Source organism: Pristis pectinata, chromosome 3 (assembly GCF_009764475.1).
Source record: "Pristis pectinata isolate sPriPec2 chromosome 3, sPriPec2.1.pri, whole genome shotgun sequence".
Lineage (NCBI taxonomy): Eukaryota > Metazoa > Chordata > Chondrichthyes > Rhinopristiformes > Pristidae > Pristis > Pristis pectinata.
The window spans coordinates 20,982,306-21,007,157 of NC_067407.1; the positions used below are offsets into that span (position 1 = coordinate 20,982,306).

Here is a 24,852-nt window from a genome sequence, read left to right on the forward strand (position 1 = left end):
GAGTTCTGAGAAAAATACGATTTAACAAAATAACTAACCTTGATTAACTTGAACCAATAGCAATACAAAATATGGATTTGTGGTAGAAATTTCAATCCCATGTTGCACTTGAGCTGCCTTTAGATCCAGGGAGATGTGACTGAAAAACTTCCATTTCTATTTTAGCTCAATATAAGCACACTTGTTGTGGGGTCTCTGAATTAGAATTAGGATGAGGATCCCTTGCTGTCTCCTTTTCTTGCTCTAGTGATAAACTTATTGGTTTCTTCAGTTAGCCTCATTTTCACACAGTTAGAACATCTCAAAGTAAATTTGAAGTACCTATCTAGTTGTGGTTGTAGCAGAGAAACAGTGATGATTTAATCTGATAATCTACTTCGTTCGTGTTGGATTATGCATAAATGTTGGACATGACATTAGATGAATTCCCCAGCCCTTATTTGAAGTTGTGTATCTACCCAAGAAAACATGATATCCTAACAAAGGAAAGAGAGCTGCCCTGAGTGAAGTGTAACACCTCGAGTACCCTCTGCTACACTGTACCAGACAAGGAATTGAACCTGATACTTGCCTGATTTGCATGGCTCAATTGTTCACTGAATAACTCTGTTTTACAGTTGAGCTGCTCCAGGTAATCTTGTGAAGATGTAGTTTTGAATGTACTGTAATTTTGAGTTAAGAACCACTCCTTAAATCTTAATGGTTTGAAGATGGTTATAGAGCAGGATAAGTAACTTACAGTATTTGATGTATATAAAGCAGATTTTCTCGGGAAGATTTTGATTTTCCCATGGCAAGGCATGTAGTTGGCTAAGAGTGAAGATTCAAACAAGAAGATAGAAAATTGCAGGCTGTTCACTTGTAATCTTGCAAGTCAGAAACCAGGGTCACATAAGGTTTACTCCCCAGTCTTCTCTTTCATTTATATTGAAGTGAATTTATCAGGTAAGTGAATGCTGAACTTTCATGCTCAGAGGTATGTTAATAAGATTATCAGAGGTTTCAAATTATGAGGGATAGACTCAGTCGATATCCCCAATACAGATTTATTCAAGACGTTTGAGTGTATAACATCATGCATTTTTTCCATTATAATCAGGGTTCAGGCCCTTTGTCATGAATATGAATGTCCTATGGTTCAAATGCAGCATTTGACACATCGGACCAGATTATCTGACCCACTGACCAGCAGTTACAGGGATAAGTGCTGGCATTGCTGCACTTCACCAGCTGACATGTCTCAATCACAGCATAAAAACTGAAAGTCACATTATCAAGCACAAGCGAACATTGGTCATACGGTCTTCAGCTAGCCCTGATGAAGTCTGCAGTGCACAGGATTCATGAGAATTTGGAAAGGACAACGAGGGATGATGGAGTAGTGCCTTAGGTATACAGAACGCTGCTGGCTTACGGCAGGTCGAATGATCCAGTCTGTTGTGTTTGTGAAAAAATTATCAATGTTCCCTTTCATTGTTGAAAGTAGTGTCAAAGGGGAGAGAAAAGTTTTGATGGTGGTGAGTGACATAAAGGTGAGTCTGTCAAAGACCTCCCTTTTGTGTATTCATCTTTTCATCTGTCTTGCAGAATGCATTGGATAGTTAAGTCCTGTGATCATGTCTGTTTATTATCACCCAATATCATTAATAAGTAGAGTACTATTAATAGTTCGACACAGGAATGTATCCAGCAGCAGTGGATAGGTTTGAAATGATTTGGAGATCGAAACTGAGAAACATTATCTTAATTGATTCTTCTCTTTCTCAATCTTCCACCACTCAAATGGACGCCAGGCTATGGGAACTCTCTAAAGAGAGAATTCTGGAACTGATCCTGAAAAGAATAGAGTGCAAAAAAATTCCAAAGTACAAGTCTCTTGCCACATTAACAGTTCATTTTCATTTGTTAACAGACAAGTGGGCTCTCTGACTCCAGACTTTTTACCCTGCCAGTGTACCTGGAGAAAGTAAAGCTTCAACATTTATGCATAACTGCATGACTGATAGTGTTATCAGCTACAGGGCATTGCATCGTTGATGATTTTGGAGCTGAAATTGAATAGTGTTAAAATATTTTGTATGGCACGAGAAATTTAAAATTGCCTGAATTTTTATATGCACTTTTAGATCTTCTGTTACCTTGACTCTGTTGCAAAATGTGTAAAATCCACATTTGACTAGTAATTACAGAATGCATGGCACACACATGGCACAAAATTGCTGGTAGTTTTAAAAGTGGGGAGGGTAGTCATGGGCCACAGGATGGTAAGATGGGCAGGACAATGACAGAGGGAATTTGACCTTGTTAAGTCTGAGGTGATGCTTGTTGGGAGGACTAATAAGGGTAGAACATATGGAGGTAATGAGAGGGCCGTAGGAGACTTCAGAACAAGGAAAAGTAAATGGGGAGGTCTTGGGGATAGTCCGCATTACAGCAGAGGAGATGCTTGATGTCTTTAAAGGTATGAAGGTAGGCAAATCTCCAGGGCCTTACCAGGTTTATCCAAGAACATTGTGGGAGGCTAGAGAAGAAAGTGTGGAAGCCCTGGCTGAGATATTTGCATCATCGTTAGCCATGGATGAGGTGCCGGTAGACTGGAGGATAGTGAATGTTGTGCCTTTATTTAAGAAGGGCAGCAAAGAAAAACCTGGGAACTGCAGGAGAGTAAGTCTAACATCTCTGGTAGGTAAGTTACAGGAGGGGATTCTGAGGGATCAGATATATGTACATCTGGAAAGACGTGGGTTGATTAGGGGTAGTCAGCATGGGTTTGTGCATGGGAGATCATGTCTTACGAACTTGATTGAGTTTTTTGATGAAGTGACCAAGAAAGTTGATGAGGGCAGGGTTGTAGACGTGATTTATATGGACTTCAGTAAAGCACATGGTAGGCTGCTCTGAAAGGTTAGATTGCATGGAATCCAGGGAGAGCTGGCTAATTGGATACACAATTAGCTTGATGGTAGAAAGCGGAGGGTGATGGTAGAAGGTTCTTTCTCAGACTGGAGGCCCGTGACTAGTGGTGTGTCTCGGGGGTTGGTGCTGGGCCCATTGTTGTTTCTCATCTATTAAGGGGCGGCACAGTAGTGTAGCGGTTAGCGCGATGCTATTACAGCACCAGCGATCGGGGTTCGATTCACGTCGCTGTCTGTAAGGAGTTTTGTACGTTCTCCCGTGTCTGCGTGGGTTTCCTCCGGGTGCTCCAGTTTCCTCCCACATTGCAAAGATGTACGGGTAGGTTAATTGGGTTTAAAATGGGTGGCGCGGACTCGTTGGGCCGGAAGGGCCTGTTACCACGCTGTAAATAAATTTTTTTTTAAATTTTAAAATATTAACGATTTGGATAAGAATGTACAAGGCATGGTTAGTAAATTTGCAGATGACACTAAAATAGGTGGTATAGTGGACAATGAAGAAGGTTACCAAAAATTACAGGGGGATCTTGATCGACTGAGTAAGTGGGCCATGAATGGCAAGTGGAGTTTAATTCGTATAAGTGCGAGGTGTTGTATTTTGGAAAGTCAAATCCAGGTAGGGCTTTCATAGTGAACGGCAGGGCCTTGGAGAGTGTTGTAGAATGGAGGAACTTTGGAGTACAAGTACATGGTTCACTGAAAGTGGAGTCAGAGGTAGACAGAGTGGTGAAGAAGGCTTTTGGCACGCTGGCCTTCATAAGTCAGATCATTGAGTATAAAAGTTGGGAAGTCATGGTGTGGTTGTACAGGATGCTGGTGAGGCTACATTTGGAGTATTGTGTTCAATTTTGGTCGCCCTGCTATAGGAAAGATGTAATTAAACTGGAAAGAGTGCAGAAAAGGTTTACAAGGATGCTGCCAAGACTTCAGGGACTGGGTTATAGGGAGAGGTTGGACAGGCTAGGACTTTATTCCTTAGAGTGTAGGAGACTAAGAGGTGATCTTAGAGAGGTGTATAAAATCATGAGGGGAAAAGATAGGGTGAGCGCACTCAGTCTTTTTCTTAGGGCTGGGGTATCAAGAACTAGAGGGCATAGGTTTAAGGTAAGAGGGGAAAGATTTAAAAGGAACCTAAGGGGCAACTTTTTTATACAAAGGATTGGTATTAGTATTAGTTTATTATTGTCATTTGTACTGAGGTACAGTGAAAAACTTGTCTTGCATACCGTTCGTACAGATCAATTCATTACACAGTGAACTGAAGTAGTACAGGGTAAAAACAATACAGAATACAAAGTGTCACAGCTACAGGGAAGTGCATTGCAAGTAGACAGTAAGGTACAAGGTCATAACAAGGTAGATTGTGAGGTCAAGAGTCCGTCTCATTGTAAAAGGGAACCGTTCAATAGTCTAATCTCAGTGGGATAGAAGCTGTCCTTGAGCCTGGTTGTATGTGCCCTCAAGCTCCTGTATCTTCTGCCTGATGGGAGAGGGAAGAAGAGAGAATGACCCGGGTGGGTGGGGTCTTTGATTATGCTGGCTGCTTCACCAAGGCAGCAAGAGGTATAGACAGAGTCCATGGAGGGGAGGCGGGTTTCCATGATGTGCTGGGCTGTGTCTACGACTCTCCACAGTTTCTTGCGGTCCTGGGCAGAGCAGTCGCCATACCAAGCCATGATGCATCCAGATAGGATGCTTTCTATGGTGCATCGATAAAAGTTGGTGAGTTTCAAAGGGGACATGCCAAATTTCTTTAGCTTCCTGAGGAAATAGAGGCGCTGGTGAGTTTTCTTGGCCATAGCGTCTACATGTTTGGACCAGGACAGGCTGTTGGTGATATTCACTCCAAGGAACTTGAAGCTCTCAACCCTCTCGGCCTCAGCACGATCGATGTAGACGGGTGCATGTACACTGCCCCCCTTTCCTGAAGTCAATGAGCAGTTCTTTTGTTTGTTGACATTGAAGGAAAGATTGTTGTCATGACACCATTCCACTAAGCTCTCTATCTCCTTCCTGTACTCCGACTCATTGCTGTTTGAGATACGGCCTACAACGGTGCTATCATCTGCAAACTTGTAGATGGAGTTAGAGCAGAATCTGGCCATGCAGTCATGAGTATATAGGGAGTAGAATAGAGGGCTGAGGACGCGGCCCTGTGGGGCACTAGTGTTGAGAATAATCATGCTGGAGGTGTTGCTGCCTATCCTCATTGATTGAGGTCTGTTGGTCAGAAAGTCAAGGATCCAGTTGCAGAGGGGAGTGTTGAGTCCCAGGTTTTGGAATTAGGTGATGAGTTTGTTTGGAATTATAGTATTGAAGGCAGTGCTGTAGTCAACAATAGACTAACGTAGGTATCTTTACTGTCCAGATGCTCCAGGGATGAGCGTAGGGCCAGGGAGATGGCTTCCACTGTAGACCTTGTTCGGAGTAGGCGAATTGCAGTGGGTTGAGGTTGTCTGGGAGGCTGGAGTTGATGCGTACCATGACCAGCCTCTCAAAGCACTTCATGACGGTGGATGTCAGAGCCACCGGTCAGTAGTCACTAAGGCATGTTACCTTGTTTTTTTTGGGTACTGGGATGATAGTGATCTTCTTCAAACAGGTGGGAACCTCATATTGAAGCAGTGAGAAGTTAAATATGTCTGCAAATACCCCCGCCAGCTGATCAGCACGATATCTGAGCACATGGCCAGGGACGCCATCGGGCCAGATGCCTTCCTCGGGTTCAGTCTCCGGAAGACTGATCTTACATCCTCAGCGATAACCACAGGTTCAGTTGCATTGGAGGCGATCAGGGTGGGTGGTGACAAACCACTCCCCTTCTGTTCAAATCGTGCATAGAATGCGTTAAGCTCATCAGGAAGGGATGCGCTGTTGTTAACTATGCTGCCCGACTTCGTTTTGTAGCCCTGTGGAATGAGCTGCCAAAGGAAGTGGTTGAGGCAGGTATAATAATACCTTTTAAAAGACAGCTGGACAGGTACTTGGATTGGAAAGGTTTAGAAGGTTATAGGCCAAAGGCTGGCAAATGGGACTAGCTTGGATGGGGCATCTTAGTTAGCATGGACCAATTGGGCTGAAGGGCTTGTTTCCGTGCTGTATGACTATTACTGTGACCAAAATATGGAGGAGTATAGAGTCCTTGTGTACAAATTCAAGGATCCTTGAAGATGGTAGTATTGGTAGATAAGGTGATGAAGAAGGCATATGGAAACTTGTCATCATTTGCCATGAATAGAATATAAAATCAAGGAGGTTCTAAAACATTGGTAAGGCCATAGCTGGAGCACTGTGTACAGTTCTGGTTGTCACACTATAGAAAGGATGTGGACACGAGAGACAGCAGATGTTGGAATATGGAGCATAGAAAAGATGCTGGAGGAACTCAGCGGGTCCATCTGTGGAAGGAAAGGAATTGTCAACATTTCAGGTCAATACCCTGCATCAGGACTGAGGATGGAAAGGGAAGATAGGTGGTATAAAGAGGAGAGGGGAAGCGGTGAGACAGGAGCTAGTATATAGGGTACAAGTGCTAGAATCTGACAAATAAGGAAGGTGATAATGGGAACCATAAAGGAAGAGATATTGCAGATGGAACCAGATGGGGGAGGGGATCTAGTGAGCGAAGTGTGTGGTAGTAGGTGGATGGAACCAGGAAGAGGGGGATGATAATGGGGGACTGGAGGTGGGGTATAGGAAAGGGAACAAAAAGGGGATGACCAGAGGTGGATTGGAAGGAATGGGAGAGGATAACACAGGACGTAAGGGTTACCTGAAAATTCAAAGTTCATACTAGGCTACCCAGGTGGAATAGATGTTTTCTTAGGAAGGACGTGATTGCACTGGAGCTGCTAGAAAGGAGATTCACCAGGATGTTGCTTGGGTTGGAGTTTTGCAGTTATAAGGAGTGATTGGATTTCCTGGGTTGTTTTCCTTTGGGTACCTGATAGAGGTGTACAAAATTAGGAAGGGCATAGATAGGTGTATAGTTGGAAACTTTTCCCATAGCAGACATGTCTACTACTAGAAGATGTGGGTTTAAGGTAATGGCTGAGAGGTTTAGGGAGATCTGAGGAATTTTTTTTACCCAGAGAGTGGTTTGTACTTGGAATACGCTGCCTTTGTGGTTGTTGCAGCCAGGTACTCCCACAACATTTAAGAAGTATCTAAACCAGGACAAAGAAAATTGTCTTAAATAGGGAACCAAAACTGTACACAGTACTGCAGGTGTTGCCTCACTTTGCCTTACTAGCTACTTGCTGCACCTAACTTGTGAGTCATGCCCAAGAACACGTCAATCCATTTGTACTGCATTGATTTGCAATTTCTCTCTATTTAAATAATAATCTCCCTTTAGATCCTTTTGCTGCAGTGCATGACCTCACACTTTCCCCACATTAAACTCTGTTTGCCAAGTTTTCACCCACTCTCTTTAACTATCTATATCCTGTTGCAGAGTTCAAATATGCACATCATAATATGCCCTCCCACTTATTTTTGTGTCATAGGCAGACTTGGATACCTAATACTCTGCCCCCCGCCTCCAGGTCATTAATATAAATAGCAAATAATTAAGGGCCAGGAACTGATCCTTGTGACACTCCACTGGTTATATCCTTCCAGCTTGAAAAAGACCCATTTATTCTGACTTCCTGTCTCAATACAATAACCAGTTTTTAGTCCACGTTAACACTCTTCCTCTCATACCCTGAGCTCTTGTCGCATGTGACAGCCTTTCATGTGCACCTTATCAAATGCCTTCTATTGACTTTATTTGTTATGTCCTCGAAGAACTCCAGTAAATTTGTCCAACGTGATTTATTCTTCATAACACCATTTTGACTCGGTTTGCTCACATTAAGCTTCTCTAAATGACTAGCTATTTCTTCCTTGATTATATATACTCCAGCATTTTGCCAACAATAGACGTTAAGCTGACAGGCTAATAGTTTTATACTGTTTAACTCCGAGCCTTCTTGAACAAGGGAATCTCATTTGCAACTTTCCAATCTATGGCACTCTCTGGAACTTGGTGAATTTTAAAAAACTTCCACCAATGGTTCCACTATCTCTGCAACCACTTCCTTTGAAACCCTAGGGTGTAGGCCATCAGCTCTTGGTGATTTGTCTGCCTTTAGTCTTATTAGTTTTCATGATAGAGAATGTTACAAGTTCTTTCTTCCTATTTGAAATTAGCATATCTATTATCTTGGGGTAGTTGCATTGTCTTCCACTGTGAATATTCATGCAAAGTATTTGTTTAACTTATCTGCCATTTCCTTGTTTCCTGTTATTAATTCCTCTGTCTCATCCTGCAAGTGTTCCACACTTACCTAGCTACCTTTTCCCTTTTTATACAGGGGAAGAGAGAGGAAGGGATATTGAGAATTCCAGACTTTATGGCTATGGCAGGGCTGTAAATTGAGGGGCAAAAGAAGTGGGAAGTGCACAAGAGGTTAAAGCTGGAAGAATGCAGAGTTCTTGAATGGCTGTAGGCATGGATAAGTGTACACAGTTGGACAGATGAATTGAGGAAATTTTGTAGTGGCCAAAGAAGAAGGGGAAATTTGGACACATTAGATGAAAATTTTAGCAACCAAGTATTGGTGATCTGGGGCCCAGAGAACACTGAAGTGATTAGTGAATGTGATGTAGTGCTTTTTAGGATTTTTAACTGCAGAGTTTTAGATGCAGGGAAGGAGGAAAATAGAAAGCCAGCCTGAGGACAGTTGCTATATTCAACACAGTGACACATCCATGGATGAGGGTTTCAGCAGGAGATGGCTGAGACAGATGATAAGATGGAAATAGGCAGTCTTTTGTTATACAGAGGATTTGAGATCAGTTATTCAGCTTGGGGTAAATTAAGATACCAAGGTTAAAAGAGTGGCAAAGGAGGGAGATGGATTCAATAACAATGAATGAAATTTGTGACATGGCTGAGATTAATGGCTTGAGCATTGCCATTGTTTAATTGGAGAAAATTTTGGAACATCCATAACTGGATATTGTATAAGCAGTTAATGTCCTTATCTCATTCACTCTTGCACCTACTCCAAACCCCCACCCCCCCATTCAGATGTGTACATACAGGCACAATTACTCATAGATATGGTTTCCAGCTGTGTAGCTTATCTGCCCTTATAGAAATCTACACAAAGAATTGTGAGCATTTCCAGTTTATAATATATATCTTAGCATGAAAGGTACTAGTACCTTGGTGGAAACTTCCAAATAAAACTACTTGCCTCATCAAGGTAGAACCCATTGAAGGGCACATTTGAAATCGTGTAGTTGGACCTGATGAAACCTTAGCTTCAAGCCAAGAATGAGATCAATACATTTTCAGATATGAAAGGAATCAAAAGATACGGGGTTAATGCAGGAAAGTGGCACTGAGGTGGAAGATAAGCCGTGGTGCTATTGAATAGCAGAGGAAGCATGAGGGACTTAATGGTCTTCACCTGCTATTATATTATCATTTTGTCCTTATTGGTTCAGGCGTTACATTAGTGGCTTTTCAACTATCTAATTTCTTGATCCATCTTCCATGATTAAAGTGTGTGCGCATGCATCTGTATATCTTTTGAGAAGAATAATGTTAATGCCAACATTGAATGGGAGAGTATTTCTTTGCAATCTTGCTTTAGTTTTACACTTGCATTCTTTTTGTCTTAAAATTGCAATTTGAGTTAAATAAAGCAGCTTTATCCACATAATAAATGCCTATCTAATTCAACCGTTGACTGAAGTTATTGCTGTGGCAGGATATTCCGATTATTATTCTATCCATAATGTATTTTTCTTCCAAATTTATGAACTTGTTTTCAAAATAATAGGGTGATTGCAACTGAGGAGAGAACAATTTTCATGTTAAAATTTTAATGATGTTTTAACTCTTTTCAATTTACTTACATTTTAATAGTTTTTAAATGTCAGAGCAACTTAATAGCTAACAAGTTGCACTGAGGACAAAACTGGGGCTGATGCTTTGCCGATTGTCAAAGCTTCCTCATTGCTGGAGACACTGCCACCATTCAGACCTTCGCCTCTGGTAAAACTGCTGCATCACAGCTCTAGCAACCTGGATACACTCCTTACCTCCACTGCTGTCTGTTTGGAGTTTGCACATTCTGTCTGTGATCACGTGGATTTCTCCCAGATTCTCCATTTTCCTCCTGCATTCCAAGGACATATGGGTTGGTTGGTTAACTGGCCACTGTAAATAGCCTTGGAATTGTTCTGTGAGCTGGCGTGGACTCAGTGGGCCAAACTGAATCTCCTTCTATGTTGAAAGGATAAATGAGGTGTCCAGAATGTTTTGTGCCAGCAAATTTGGACCAGGCAAGTATGAAAGTGGGAATACCATGGGCAGCAATTCCTGGTGAGAGGGACCAGACCTTTCTTTTCATTTTCTATTTTTCTGCAGGGGAGATTCAGTTTTTCAAAATTGAAGATCGGTACCCACAGTTCCATTAGCTATCCTCAAAATTGTGCTGAGTTCCAGAGTTATTTCAGAGAAGATCTTTTTTCAGTGTAAATAAGAATGTGCACAATATGCAAAATAATGAGATGCTTTTAGAATTTTCTGGTTTCAGGCAGAGTTGACCTGTTAAAATGAGTTTGTACTTCGCTATATATAGTCCTTCAGGCATTCAATGTCATCCAAATATTGCTTATCTTTTTCAGAATGAATTATAATGATATTTTCAGAACCTTTTCAATTTCTAAAAAAAAATATGTTATCATGTTCCAAAGCCTTTAAATGTTCTTTTTTGGATGATGATTTAGGAATAAGTGATGTTTCTTTCTCATTTGTATTTTGTTTTATTTAACTGAGTTTCTTAAAAAGGGCAATATGTGCTTTAAAGTTTACCATCTGATAATTAAATCTGATTTTGCATTAAATTTGTAAAACAAAGGTCCATGTTTGAGGTAGTTTTGCTGTGCACCATAGCAAGTGGTGGCCTGAGTCACATTGGAACAGATTTAAGATAGCGGTACATTTATGTGCTTTCATAGTCAAATATATGGCTACATATCTGTATTTCCCCTCCTTTTTTAACAACATTATTTCCACTTTCTCCCCCACATTATTCTCTCTTTTAATCAGTTTTGCTGTCTTTCTGGATAACCTGCTTCTGGAATGTGGAGCAAAACTGCTGGAGGAACTTAGCAGGTCAAGCAGCATCTGTGGAGGCAAAGAGATAGAAAAAATATATGCCTTACCTCTCCCTCTCACCCCTTTTTACTGGCTATCTCCTCTCTACACTCTTAGTCCTGATGCAAGGTCTCAGCCTGAAACAATGACCATCCCTTTCCCTCCACAGATTCTGCTCGACCTGCTTGTTTTTTGCTCCTGACTACAGCATCTTTGGTTGCTTGGTGTCTCTGGAATATAGAACTTCTACTTTCTAAGTACATGCTTCCTCCTGGTTTATTCTTTATTTGTACAGTATTTGAAAGCTTCAATAGTTAGCTTTATGGAACTAATTTCTTAATAGCTTAATTGTGTTCATTCAATCTAACCTGGTTTCAACTTTAAAATGAGCAGTTTTATGATTGCTGTCCTCTAATAATACCCTTACTTTAACCTGACTTATGGCTCCCTCTAAGAGTAGATTTATTAACTGTTGTGCATCCCATCTTAAAGTATTTAATTAAACTCTGAAAGGCATAAATGGCTGTAACTTTGGTTCAGAAAATCTATGCAAGACATTTGTCCTGGCAGAGAAAGAGCTGTAAGACTAATAGTGAGCAGGTGCATATGTTGAAAAACTGTAGATGATGAAATCTGAAATAAAAAGAGAGAAGCTAGTCTGCAAGATCTAGATCACATGGGTTCCAGGGAAAGCTGGATAAGCAATTGGTTTGCCGGTAGGAAATAGAGGGTGATGGTAGAAGGTTGTTTTTTGGACTGGAGGCCTGTGACTAGTGGTGTGCCACAGGGATCGGTTATCAAAAATTACAAGGGGATCTTGATCAGCTAGGTAAGTCAGCTGAGGAATGACAAATGGCATTCCAGATAAGTGCAAGGTGTTGCATTTTGGGAAGTCAAACTAGGGTAGGACTTTCACAGTGAATGATAGGGCCCTGTGGGGTATTGGAGAACAGAGGGACCTAGGAGTACAAGTACATGGTTCTCTGAAAGTGCATCACAGGTAGGTAGGGTGGTGAATAACATGTTTGGCATGCTGGCCTTCATCAGTCAAGGCATTGAGTATAGGAGTTGGGATGTTATCTTCCAGTTGTACACACGTTGGCGAGGCCACACCTGGAATATTGTGTACAGTTTTGGTTACCCAGTTTTTGGAAAGATGTCATTAAGCTAGAAATAGTGCAATGAAGGTTTACAAGAATGTCGCCAGGACTCAAGGGCATGAGTTAAAGGGAGAGGTTGGACGGGTTAGAACTTTGTAGGAGACTAAAGGGTGATCTTATAGAGGTGTATAAAATCATGAGGGGCATAGATAGGATGAATGCACATAGTCCTTTTCCCAGAGAAGGGGAATCAAAAACTAGAGTGCATAGGTTTAAGGTGAGAGGGGAAAGATTTAAAAGGGACCTGAGGAGCAACTTCTTCTAGCAGAGGGTGGTGTGTGTATGGAACGAGCTGCCAAAGGAAGTGGTTGAGGCAGGTATAGTAACAACATTTTAAAAAAAACACTTGTTCTGAAATGTCGACAAAATTCCTTTCCTCCCATAGATGCTGCTCGACCTGCTGAGTTCCTCTAGCAGGTTGCTTGTTCCTCCAAATTCCAGCATTTGCAGTCTCTTGTGTCTCTTTTAAAAAAAACACTTGGACAGGTACAAGTGAAGAAGTGTCTCGACAGGAAACGTCGACTATTTATTTCCCTCCAAATAAGCTGCCTGACCTGCTGAGTTCCTCCAGCATTTTGTGTGTGTTGGACAGGTACATGGATGGGAAAGGTTTAGAGAGATATAGGCCAAACGTGGGAAAATGGGACTGGCTTAGATAGACATCTTGGTCAGCATGCATGAGTTAGGCTGAAGGGCCTGTTTCCATATTGTATTACTCTATGACTCTGTGACTCTAAAATGCTGGAAACAGTCAGCGGTCCAGGCAGCATCCATAGGAAGAGAAACAGTGCCAATGCAAGACCTTATGCTGGCTTGCTGAGCATTGCCATCATTTTCTGCTTTTAGGGCATGTGCTGTATGGAACGTGCAGGAATGTTTCCTGACCTCCTGTGCATTAACTAGTCAAGGCATTTTTCATCATAGGAAGCGAAGTTGATTTCCATCATTTTTTTTGGATCATTTCTAGCAGGGATCTTGATTTGATCCCTGGTCTCTAGAAAAGTCCAAGAATAATGAAACTTATTGAAGGTCCATTAAAAGTACAGATTTGATTCAAGATATTAGTGGCTTATTTCAGTCAGAGGAACAGTAGAGCTGCTGCAGTATATCATGGAAGGTACTGGATAACATTAGCCAGGGCTGCTGTTGCTGAATGCTGTTTCTTGCTATAAATGGATTTGTGACATTAGGAAGGGCAGGGTATAGTTGCAGGTGACCATTTATTTAAATACAGGTATCCCTCAATTTAAAAACTTTTATTGTACACATTTTTGCTGTGATGCTGTTGACTCTTTAAAGTACACATATTCAATTTACAAAACTTCTCGTTATAATGAATAACCCATAATTTAGCAATATGCAGCAATTGAAATGCCAGGCAGGAATATCTTTCTCAACACAGATTGCTGTTCATTCCACTGATGCCTGTTCTGAAATACATTGCTGTTTCCTCAGACTTTGGAAAGAAATAGCAGCTAATTGACATACAGTAATTGACTGTTGAAACAATTGGCAGCTGGAAGTAGATTTCTATTGATTGTAGTAATATATTAGCACTGGAAATTCATCATGTGTTGCAAAGGACAGTGATATGATAATAGAGAGAATGGAAATTAACTATGTGGTGAGATCAGTGGCATGTGTCCCTGCGTTAGGTGATGATTCAGGGAAAAGTGAGATTCTTATGGCAGGCTTGAAAAGCTACAAGGGAGTAATGGTCTTCTGGAAGTGTTGATACACTGAAGGCCAGCGAAGCTGGTTTGAACATGTCAAGCAGTATGCAAACCTGCATAATATCCATCTTGTGGGAGAGACAGCAGGTACAAATACCACAGTGGCAGAAAAATTTCCAAAGGAGCTGAAATGAATTGTTGAGGAAGTTGTTAGTCCTCCTAAACATCCTCTTTCAGAATATAATGCCTTCATGCATATTAATCTCGAAGCATAAGAAAACATCTCTAAGCTTCAAGGCAACAAAAGATCATATTAATCTTCCCCTTGGAGACAAGCTGAGGGTGACTGTGAGTTTAAGCCTCTCTTAATCCATGAGTCAAAGAACTTGAGTCTCTAAAGACAAATCTTCAAAAAAAAGGCCTGGACTTTGGCACAGCCCCTCCAAGTTTATATCATTGTTGTTTCTTCCCACTTCGTTTCACAAAATTGTGCGAGAAATAATCTGGTAAATAGATCTTTGCTCATTGTTGACAATGCGTCCTAGAGTTGAATTATTACTGAGCATGTAGCTCATAACATTCAGGTAATGTTTTTGCCCCCTCACTTCACTGCTACGTCCGTGGACCCATGTGCTGTTACATCTTTCAAAGCTTACTACTTGCAGCAAAAAATGAGGCACATCAATTTGGAGTTGAGTGGCAATGATAAATTCACCATTCTTTGAAAGAGATGCAATATCAATGTAGCCCTCAACTACATTTGTGTATCTTGGGAAGACATAATCCTTACAACAATGAATGGTATGTGGAGAAAATTATGCCAGGGTGTCTGCACAAATCCCACAGATTTACGAACCTGAAAAATGTCCAAGAAGACATTTTCAAGTTAGCAAATGAGGTTGAGTGTGATGAATTAGACCAGGATGATTTGCAAGAGTTAATGGAATTACATGGTGAAGAACTCACAAATGACAATATGTTAGAATTTGCACACACAGGAGGAGCAAAAAGCCACCAACATAATGCCATCTGCAAAACAGCTTACTGTGAACAGGCTTTCAGAAACATTCTGACATGTCAAGAAAAGAATAGCCATCTTCAAAGGCGATGATCCCAACCTGGGAAGTATAATTAAATATGGCCGCAAGTTGAAAAATTATGTGTTTTGCTATAAGAAGCTACCTCAGATGAAGAAGAGGGGAGCTGACCAGATGTTGCCTTCCTTAAGCCTCATTCATCAGCCACCCAGGAATAATCACAAGAAAAACCCTTGGAAGCTCCATCAAGCTCAGGTTCACAACGAGCACCATCATCTGAACAGCAGTGACAACTATCCCTCTGATTTTCCCTGCCACCACTTCAACATATAGAGTCATGGCAAATTAGGAGCAGGATAGACTACTCAGCACCTCGAGCCTGCACCACAATTCAATAAGATCATGGATGATCTGACAAACTAACTCTGCTTTCCTGCATACTCATGCTTGCTTCTCAAGAACCTTGCCTCAAGAAGGCACTTGCCATTTGAAGGAGAAAGTTTCAAAGACTGGCAACCCACAGAGGAAAAAAAAATTCGCCTTATCTGACCTGCATGGGTGAGCCCTTATTCTGAGACGGTGACCCATCGTAGTTGCCACTCATTCTTTTAGATCCCAGCAAACAGAAGTTTACTCTGCCCTCTCTTTCCTCATGAAACAAGTCATCTATTTTAGGTGTCAGTTGGTAAACCTTTCTGAACTGCTTCCAATGCATTAACATCCTTCCTTTCTTAAATAAGGAGACCAATATTGAACACAGTACTCCAGGTATGATCTCAGCAATGCTGAAGATAACTGAGCTTGTGAGCTTGTGGGGACAGCAAGGAAGTGAGAGAGATTGCAAGAGCTGTGGGGGTGGGGGAAATGGGTTGAGCATGGGGGTTGGAGGGTGATGTGCTGTTGAAAGAGATGGTGTGGGCTGAGAGAGATAGCAAGAGCTGAGAGGGTATCAGGAAGGCAGTGAGAACTGGTAGAAAGAGAGAGACTGAGAGAGCTAGGAGACAGGGAGACAATTGTATGTTTCACTTGCTGAGATAATGATATTCCCTTGATATTATGGTAATTTGAGATTTAGTTGTTAATAAAATGGTATTTTGTATTTTTCGGGTACTTGTGTTGGTTTATTTTTAAGGGATTTTAGCAAATTCTGGAGGTCTGAAATGCAGTCAGTGTTTTTATATTGAAACTAACAGGAAACACATTTTTGATTTATGAATTTTCACTTATCGAAATATTTTCCTTCATAAGTTGAGAGAGCTGTAACCATCAAATCCACTTTCTATTCTCATAGAATTCTAGCTACATTGCAAAAGGTCCGAGGAACTCCAGATGCAGGGAAAGACTTGAAAACATTGGAATATTTTGCACGAGGTATCACAATGCAAAAGCAGAAATTAAAAAAAATATTCTCAACAATTTAGGCATCAGTTGTAGAGAGAGGACCATTTGTTTCTACTGGTGCTTGGATCAACATTCAAGAATTGTAGATTTAGTGTCAAATTGTAAGGCTGTTGGATTCATTTTATTGGGGTTGCTGGTTTTGGGGAAGAAACAATCCAACATTTCAAATTGCAAAGATACTAAGATATTGAACAAGAATGTTGGTCCATCTGACCTGTTCCATACAGCTATTGTGCTGCCCCATGAATCTTGGCTCAGATGTACATTGGGTGAGAGGACAATAGAATCTGGAAAAGAACAGATAAAAGTCACAAGAGGTGTTTGCTTGGATACAGGGTGAAGGTTGACACAATCTAGTTTGGCTAAATAACTAGTTTCTTGCTTCTGTGTTATAACTTCAAAGCATATCAATTTATTTGTGGAGAAAGACTACTTGACAAGACACAAGAGAACAATATTATGCCTAGAGCCAAGAACTGTTATTTTCAAGAATACATTTTTAAAATGTTTATCGGGACCACAAGGTATCCCAAAGCCCCATTTGAGAGGTAATCATTTCCAAAATTACTGTTTTGCTTTTTGGATTAGTGCCAGCAAATCTTTCAGGAGATCCTCTGAGAGAATAGATAGGACCTCAATTTAATGTCTCATCTAAAAGGTGGAACTTGGAAAAGGAGCATTATTGAATTGAATTTTGATTGTAGATTATGAGATAACATTCCAGAACCTGCAACTTTCTGGCATGCAAGGAAGGGGACTTTTCATTTTGTTTTATTGTGTACTGTGGATGCAGTGTAGTGTAAATTGCTGTTTAATGAGTCAATTTTGGAGTTAGACATCAAATTAAATACTTTAATGAGATGTATGTTTTTCTTTGATCATGAAGATCCTAAACGATTCAACTGGTATGTGGTAAATTTGACACACGGAATCAGTCCATCGTAGATTTCAATGTAATAATGTAACATGTTATAATTAACGCTGGAATGATGAACAGCTAGATTTATGCCAAATTTCTGTCATAAAATGGAACTGGAAGCTGGTGTAAAGTGCTATGAGCATGGCAAATCTCAAAAGCCCAAGAATATGTGTTTAAAGTATTTTGACTTTTACAATTGACTTTGCGGTAATTCTTGAAGTTAGTGACTGCATTTTAGCAGTTCGTGACAAAGTTCAAGAAACTGGATTTGCTTAACTTGATATATTTGAATTTTATGGACCTTGCTTTTTGGGTTAATGCCATCAAATCCTAATATGAGATCCTCTGAGAGAATAGATAGGGCCTCAATTTAATGTCTCATCCAAAAGGTAAAACTTGGAAAAGGAGCATTATTGAATTGAACTTTGATTGTAGATTATGAGATAAAGTTCCAGAACACACAACTTTCTGACATGCAAGGATGGTACAACCACTTTATAACAGGGTTTAACACAATAGCTGTGTTGAACTTGGTCCCGACATCCCACCCTGATTCAGCAAGGGTAGTATCACTGACACCAAGTGGAAAAAGCTATGCCCAAACCTTTTTAAGTTGTATGTCACAATCTGAATATACTCATCTTTTATTATGTTGTTTTGAAGATGTTCATTCTACCTGAAATGTGTTATAATAATTCTAGTTCTGCAAGATACAATTGCATTTAAGTTTTTCATGTTTTGAAGTGAAATCTGGGATGTTGGACTAATTTGCAACACCTTAACATTTTGCAGCTTTGCCAACTTTTACCCGAATCCCTGTGGATCAGATTGGAATCTCTGGAGGAGTGGCTTCATTTGTGTGCCAAGCTGTGGCAGAACCTAAACCACGTATCACCTGGATGAAGAAAGGGAAGAAAGTCAGTTCTCAACGCTTTGAGGTATAAATTCACAAATTCAAGTACAGGGGCTCCCTAGGTTACGAATGACCTAATTTACAGAAGTCCAATTTTATGCAAAATATATTTTTAAAGCATTTTTCAAGCTAGTGATAATAACAAAATGTTTCCTGCTATTCATTAATGACCAGATACAGTATATATTCCATTAGTTTAATTATGGGTAGTGTTCAGGTGATTATTCGGTGAGATGAAAGATTTACAGCAAGTATACATAGAGTAATACAATATGGATTACTATCGAAAATGGATGTTTGGTGATTTATGGAGAAGTCAGCTTACGGACAGTTCTCAGGAGCAGAACCCTTACATAACTCGGGGACTGCCTACAGAGCTTTAAATTGATTTGAAAATTGTTTGCCTTTTATCTAATAAATACTTTTACACTTTATATCTCATTGTTTAATTGTTTAATTATTTTAGTCTTCACAGCCAGTCTTGAGCCTGTCCATCTACAAGCACTGAACAGCAGATAACTCTTGCAAGTAAACAAGAGAGAAACGGGGATACTAGACTGTGGATGATACTAGTAAAGTCACACATTTTCAATTCCTTATGGCACAATATTGCACCATGCACTGTTTTTACCAACTTGTCCATTAAAGAGTTGTTTATCCACAAATGCGAGAAGCTAACTTTTATAAATTCTTGAAAGTGTAATGCTTCAGAACAAGTGAGAGAAACATTCGCTCATTCAAAGCCAATCTTTGTTGATACTTGCTGATGTGAAGAATTGTTAATACTGAAGAAAAATACTGAAGAAAGACTCTTGTTCTTTACCTCTTCCATGTCTTCAGCATTTAATTATATATTCTTTAATTGATTTTCAGGTTATAGAATTCGATGATGGCACTGGTTCAGTGCTAAGAATTCAACCATTAAGGGCGCCACGAGATGAAGCAATTTATGAATGTACAGCAACAAATAGTATTGGGGAGATAACAACAAGTGCCAAGCTAACAGTACTATCAGGTAGTCAACTTGTTTTTCTCCTTGTACTGTACTACTGTTTATATAGATGCAACATCAAATCTTATTTTGGTATCATTTGAGGTGTCACTGAGTGCAGTTGCCAACCTATAAAGGATATACATATTTAGTGAGTGCTCAGTTAAAGGTTAAAAAAAACTGTGTAATAAGGAATTATACAGAACTCCAAAGAGCCAAGCTTTTCAGAACAAGAATTATGATTGTGAAAGCAACAGAAAGTAACAGAAAAGGTTTTTCTGCTCCCATTTCTGTGCTGAATGTTACAAAGAATCTTAGAGTAGGCATTTCTATTTATTTTGTTTTCTGTTCAGCCTGTTCACTTACATCGTTCACCCAAAGTATTTATTGTAATTTTAACTCTTACACTCAGTGGAAATGAGCTTCGTTACTCAGTTCATATATGGTTTCTAATTTTGCAATTATTGATTTAAATATGCAAACTCATCAAACATGCAAACTCATCAAACATACAAACTCATTGCCTGGAACTTACGTAAATGTGGATAGGATTAGCATGCAGGCCTAGGTGAGCACCTATTAGATTTGTATTTATGTGATTGCTTCACTTGCTGTTGAAATTTTCATTGTGAGAAGTTTTGGTACAGAGAACAGCAAACTTTGTGGTCAGTCAGTTGCCATTCATAAATGTGCAATGTATTTATCAAGCAATGACACCATTCATCAACTCAATTTCTCTGACTGACAACATTCTGATGCTGAAAAAAGACTGTTTGCACCTTTGTTATTATATTTGACCCTAAGATGCACTCTGAACCATTTTTGCCTGATCAATAAGATGACTTATTTCTGCCTCCCTTAATACTACTTGACTTCACCCCACTTCAACCACCTGCTGTTAAAACTCGTATCAGTTGCTACCTCTAAGTTTTACCTAGAACTCAAATTGCTAGCCTCCCCTCTTTCACCTTTCTAAATTTGAGATCATACATATCTCTGTCTACATCCAAACTTATAGCAAGTCACACATATGTTCACTGGCTAAATTGGCTCTTGGTCCTGCAACACTTCAATTTTAAAATCCTCTATGTTCTCTGGTCTTTTGCTCATCGTTTGATTTTAATCGCTGCACTGTTACCTTCAGTGCCTACAGCTGTCAAAATCAAAATCTTTGATTTTCTTTCCTGAAATTTCTCCTGAATTCTTTATCTCCTCCTTTTAAGACCTTCTATTTAACTGTATTTTTGATCAAACTTTGAACCATCTGCCCAATGTGAAGTAAAACCAGGAAGGGCTGGAGGTACTCAGCAGGCAGAAACAAAGTGAATGCAGCAGATTAGTGACCCTTCATCAGAAGTGAAAAATGGGAAAACAATTGTGCTTTAAGTTGCAGAAATCTGGAGAGATCAAAGGGAGCGCTCAGTGATAGGGTGGAGACTAATATCGTCTAGGTGACTAATTGCTTTCCATGCTGTATCAGAGAGGGAGCTAGCCTGTCTGGAAGACTGTAAATAAATGCAGATGAATGAGGGTTTTGGAGAGAAAAAAGAAAACATGCTGGAACTGTGAGATGCAGAACACAGCAACCGCTGGAAATCTGAAATAAAACAGAATCCTGGAAATACTCATTAGATCAGGTAACGTCTGTAGAATGAGAAAAGGTGACTGGAAGAAGTGCAAGTGAACCACTCCTTCAGCTGTAAAGTCTGTTCGGTTTCCTGAATGATAGGAAGTACGACATATAAGGGCAGGTGTTATGTCTCCTATTTTCCAGTTGAATGCTGAAGGAGGAGTGGAGGGGAAGAGAAGATGTATCTGGTGATGATATCTCATTGTAGGAAATTATGGAGTATGATCTGTTGAATGTGGAGGATGTCAGGTTTAAGATCAGGGAAGGTCTGTCATTGCCTTAGCTGGGAGGAGACTAGGTGAGAATAGAAGTGCAAAAAATGGAGCAGGCACAGCTGAGAGCACTGTCACCTCTGTTGATTGATGGGGAAGACATTACTTGTGTTCTTTCCACCTCTGCCCTTCTCTGCAACTGCTTGTTTACACACTTTTCCAATTCCTTAGGCCATTGACTTAAACCGTTGACTCTGTTTCTCCACAGCTACTGTTTGGCCCACTGAGTATCCCCAACATTTTCTGTTTTTATTTCCAGCATCTGCAGTTTTTTTTTAACTTTTCGGTTACCTAATGACTGGTGTCCTATGTGACTTGGTGTTAAATTTTATTTCTTATCTTTTCTGTAAAGTCAAGCCTAATGCTATTAAACAGGAGAAGAAGTAAGTCAATTAATTACCATTATGAAGAAAAATTAAAGTAACATTTCCTGACCTAATATAGTCTGCTTGAATTTTCAGTGTTTGTGATTTTTTTAAAATGTTGTTTGTTAACTTTTTTAACTAGTTTGAAGTACAAAAGTTTTCTTCTTTTTATGTTGCATATTGGTGTTTTGCATTTGAGGAATTCTGAATTTTGTTCACCTATTGAAGTGAGTAAGGACTTCATTTGTATTAGCATTAAAGTAAACTCTGTTCTTCATAAACTTCTGTTGAAAAACATTCATGAGCTTGTTATATCTGAAATGAAGATTTGGGATAGTGAGAAGACAGGACACTAAAAGACTTGTGCAGTGCACAGGTTGGTTCTGAAGAAAGGTAAGACCAGGTGTTGGGGTGATTGAAGAAAGGACGAAGGTGAGTTGCAAAGCAGTGATACCTTAGGAATGCTAAAATGTCTGGGACAGGGAAGATGTTTGACTGTGCTGGTGATGGAGGATAAATATCCATAGAACAAGAAACTAGTGGGATGGAAGATAAGGAAAAGGCAATGGATTGGAGAATTAATTGCAATTCTGGCATGAAGAGGAAACTGCAAAGGTGCCGGAAATGATTTTGATGTAATTAAGGGTCCACTAAACCAGAGTGAGGAAAGCAGAAGAACTGGAGTAAGATTTTGTACCTCTTGCACCCTGAATGTATATTTATAAATGTTATCACTGAGACCCAACTCCATACAGCTGTACTTGTCAAATTCCTAATACCTTTAGCTGACGATAATCTGTCATTTTCAGATTTAAAATTGAGAATTGAGTAATCATCAATTAATGTTTATGGTAGAAAGATTCAAACTTTTACAGCCTTATGCTGTAGAAGTTTTTCCTGGAACCTAACATAAGAAATAGCAGGAAGAATTGGCCCTGCAGCCATTTGAGCCTCTTCTGCAAATCACTAAGATCATACTTTTATCTTGTACCTTGTCCACTTCGACCTAATCCCTACACCCACTTATAATCCAGAAATCTATTGCTCAAGTAATGGATATACTGGATCTTACACAACCCTTTATAGTAGAGAATTCCAAATGTTTACAACCTGATGCTTAAAGAAATTTCTCCTTTTTTCCGTATCCAATTTTTAGACCATAATTCCCTAATTACAGACTCCCTAAACAATGGAAATAGTTCCTCTCTTTCCTGACAATCTGTTCTCTTTTGTAGCTTGAAAACTTCAAGCAAATTAGCAACTAACTTTTGACATTCCAGAGAATGTAATTTCTCTGTAATCTTGATTCATAATTAAACTTCTTCAATTTGGGTATCATTCTGGTAGATCAATGTTGCAGTCCGGTATGTTGCTAATAATTTCTTCTTGTACTCCACGTGTGATCTGGCTAGGCCATTGTTTGTATATTGTATACTATCTTCCCTCTAGATATAAAGGTGAGAGTCTCAATAGTCTTTTTAATCATTCTTTGTATTATCTAAGGCATTTTAATGATCTATGTACATGAATTCCAAAGCATTTTTGGGCCTCCATTGCCTCTAAGTTTTCATCAACTCCATTCTACGCTTTTGGGTTAAGTTTAAAACCTAACATTGAATTCCAAGAACACAAGAAAACAAGAGGAGTAAGTCAATGATCACAGCTGATCTGCTCCAGATTGCAAATACTCCTTGTCTCAATTCCAGTGATCTAGCCTCCATCCCCACCCCCCTCCCAGAGTGGGGAATTCCAGAGATTCACTAGGATCTGTGTTTTCTCTTAAACTATTAATATCTCTTTAATTCGGTGCTTCCATGTTTGTTTGTTCCACTTTGTGCAACTGCATACTCAGAAGTATGGCTTTTTGTACAGTCATCTAAATGAATAGGACAGTTGTTGGTTAAAGAAAAGGGAAGATGTATATTGGAAGCACTTCTGTGTAAGGTGACGTTGTTAGAATATATCTGAGTATTCCCTTTTCTCAGTTTCATTGTTTTAGAGAAGTGGATGCAGATGAAGTATAACCTCAGGAAGTATAGTCAAGGCGGCTGTGGGAGTCAATTCATGTCAATGGTTATTAAGGGGTTATTGCATAGTGAGGGAAGGGTGGGACTGTTAGAGGGACTGGTTTAACAGGCACTGAGCAGTTTTAGAGCTTTTCTAAATGTCAAAGAATTGCCAGCTCTAATGAAACGGGATCAACCTGTAAAGTTAGCTCAGTTTTCTACTGTTCACACATGCTGCCTGGATTTATTTCTAGCATTCTCTTTTATTTCAGAATTCCACCAGATTCTGTACACTATATCTCACTGTTTTGGCCCTTTTATTGCTCCCTCTCTCCACTGTCATCATTCACCTTTTATTTGCATCATTTTCAGACAGATTCTGTGCAGTCAACAAGCCTTCGCCACCCTGTTTCAGCTGGCACGGTCACCACTTGCATCATAGTCTCTCTTAGTCTCCACCCTACTACAAACATACTCTTTATTTTCCCCACCCCTTCCCCTTCTTTACAGTTTAAGACATGCTTGTTTTCTCACTTTGCCTACTCCTGCTCATGTTTTCTTGTGTTCTTCAATTTCAGTGTTAAGTTTTTAACCAGAAAGGTAGAACAGTTGATGAAAATTTGGAAGCAATGAAGGTTCCAAAAACTCATGTACATAAATCATAAAAATGCCTTGGGTAGAACAGAGAATAATTAAAAAGGCTATTGAAATTCTTACCTTTATATCTGGAGAGAAAAAAGAGGCTAGACCACACCCGGAGTAAGAGGAGAAATTCTAAGCACGCACCATAATGCAGCCTTGATTTACCAGAATAAGAGTTATGTTTCTGTATCTCCACTCCACAAGTGTTAACTGAACTACAAATTACTTACAATATTTTCTGTTTATACTTCTGATTTCCAGCATCTGCACTTTTTTTTTGCTTTTAGCCTGTTATGTTGCTTGTTATTTTTGGACTTGACTATTGCTTTCATAGTAAGCAAACAGAAATGAAGTTAAACATGATCTTTTGATTTTAGTTTTTAATCACCTTTGTAATTCCGTCCAGTTTTTTTTCTTTGACTTACACGCTACTGCTTGGCTATGTAGTATGCTGTAGACAAACTGAGCATGTTAAAGGCAGAACCTACCGCTGACCCTTGGTCTTTTACGGATACTAGTTAATTACCATTCAAGTAATAAATAGATCATACCTAAGTTCCTCTTCAACCTTTTATTTAGGTTCCTAGCTGCAACTTCTCAAGTTTGTCAAGCTTGCACTGTGTTTCACAATTAACCTCATGCCATTAATTAGGTGCTTTTGGTGTCATAGGAGCAGGCCATTCACTGAGATCATCATTGCCCTATAATTGCCTCCATATATTTTTATACCCCATCCTACCAAAAAATGTCATCTCAAATTTAAAATG

At 39.7% G+C, this 24,852-nt stretch overlaps 1 protein-coding gene across 1 annotated transcript in view; it reads left to right on the forward strand.

Moving 5' to 3' along the window:
• The window catches only part of LOC127567693 (receptor-type tyrosine-protein phosphatase F-like), a 335,950-nt gene that overhangs the window by 114,296 nt on the left and 196,802 nt on the right, over positions 1–24,852 (forward strand). Inside the window, exons 3-4 of the mRNA XM_052010633.1 lie at positions 18,059–18,204; positions 19,053–19,194. Coding sequence (XP_051866593.1) covers positions 18,059–18,204; positions 19,053–19,194 — 288 coding nt within the window. The remainder of the gene's footprint in view (positions 1–18,058; positions 18,205–19,052; positions 19,195–24,852) is intronic.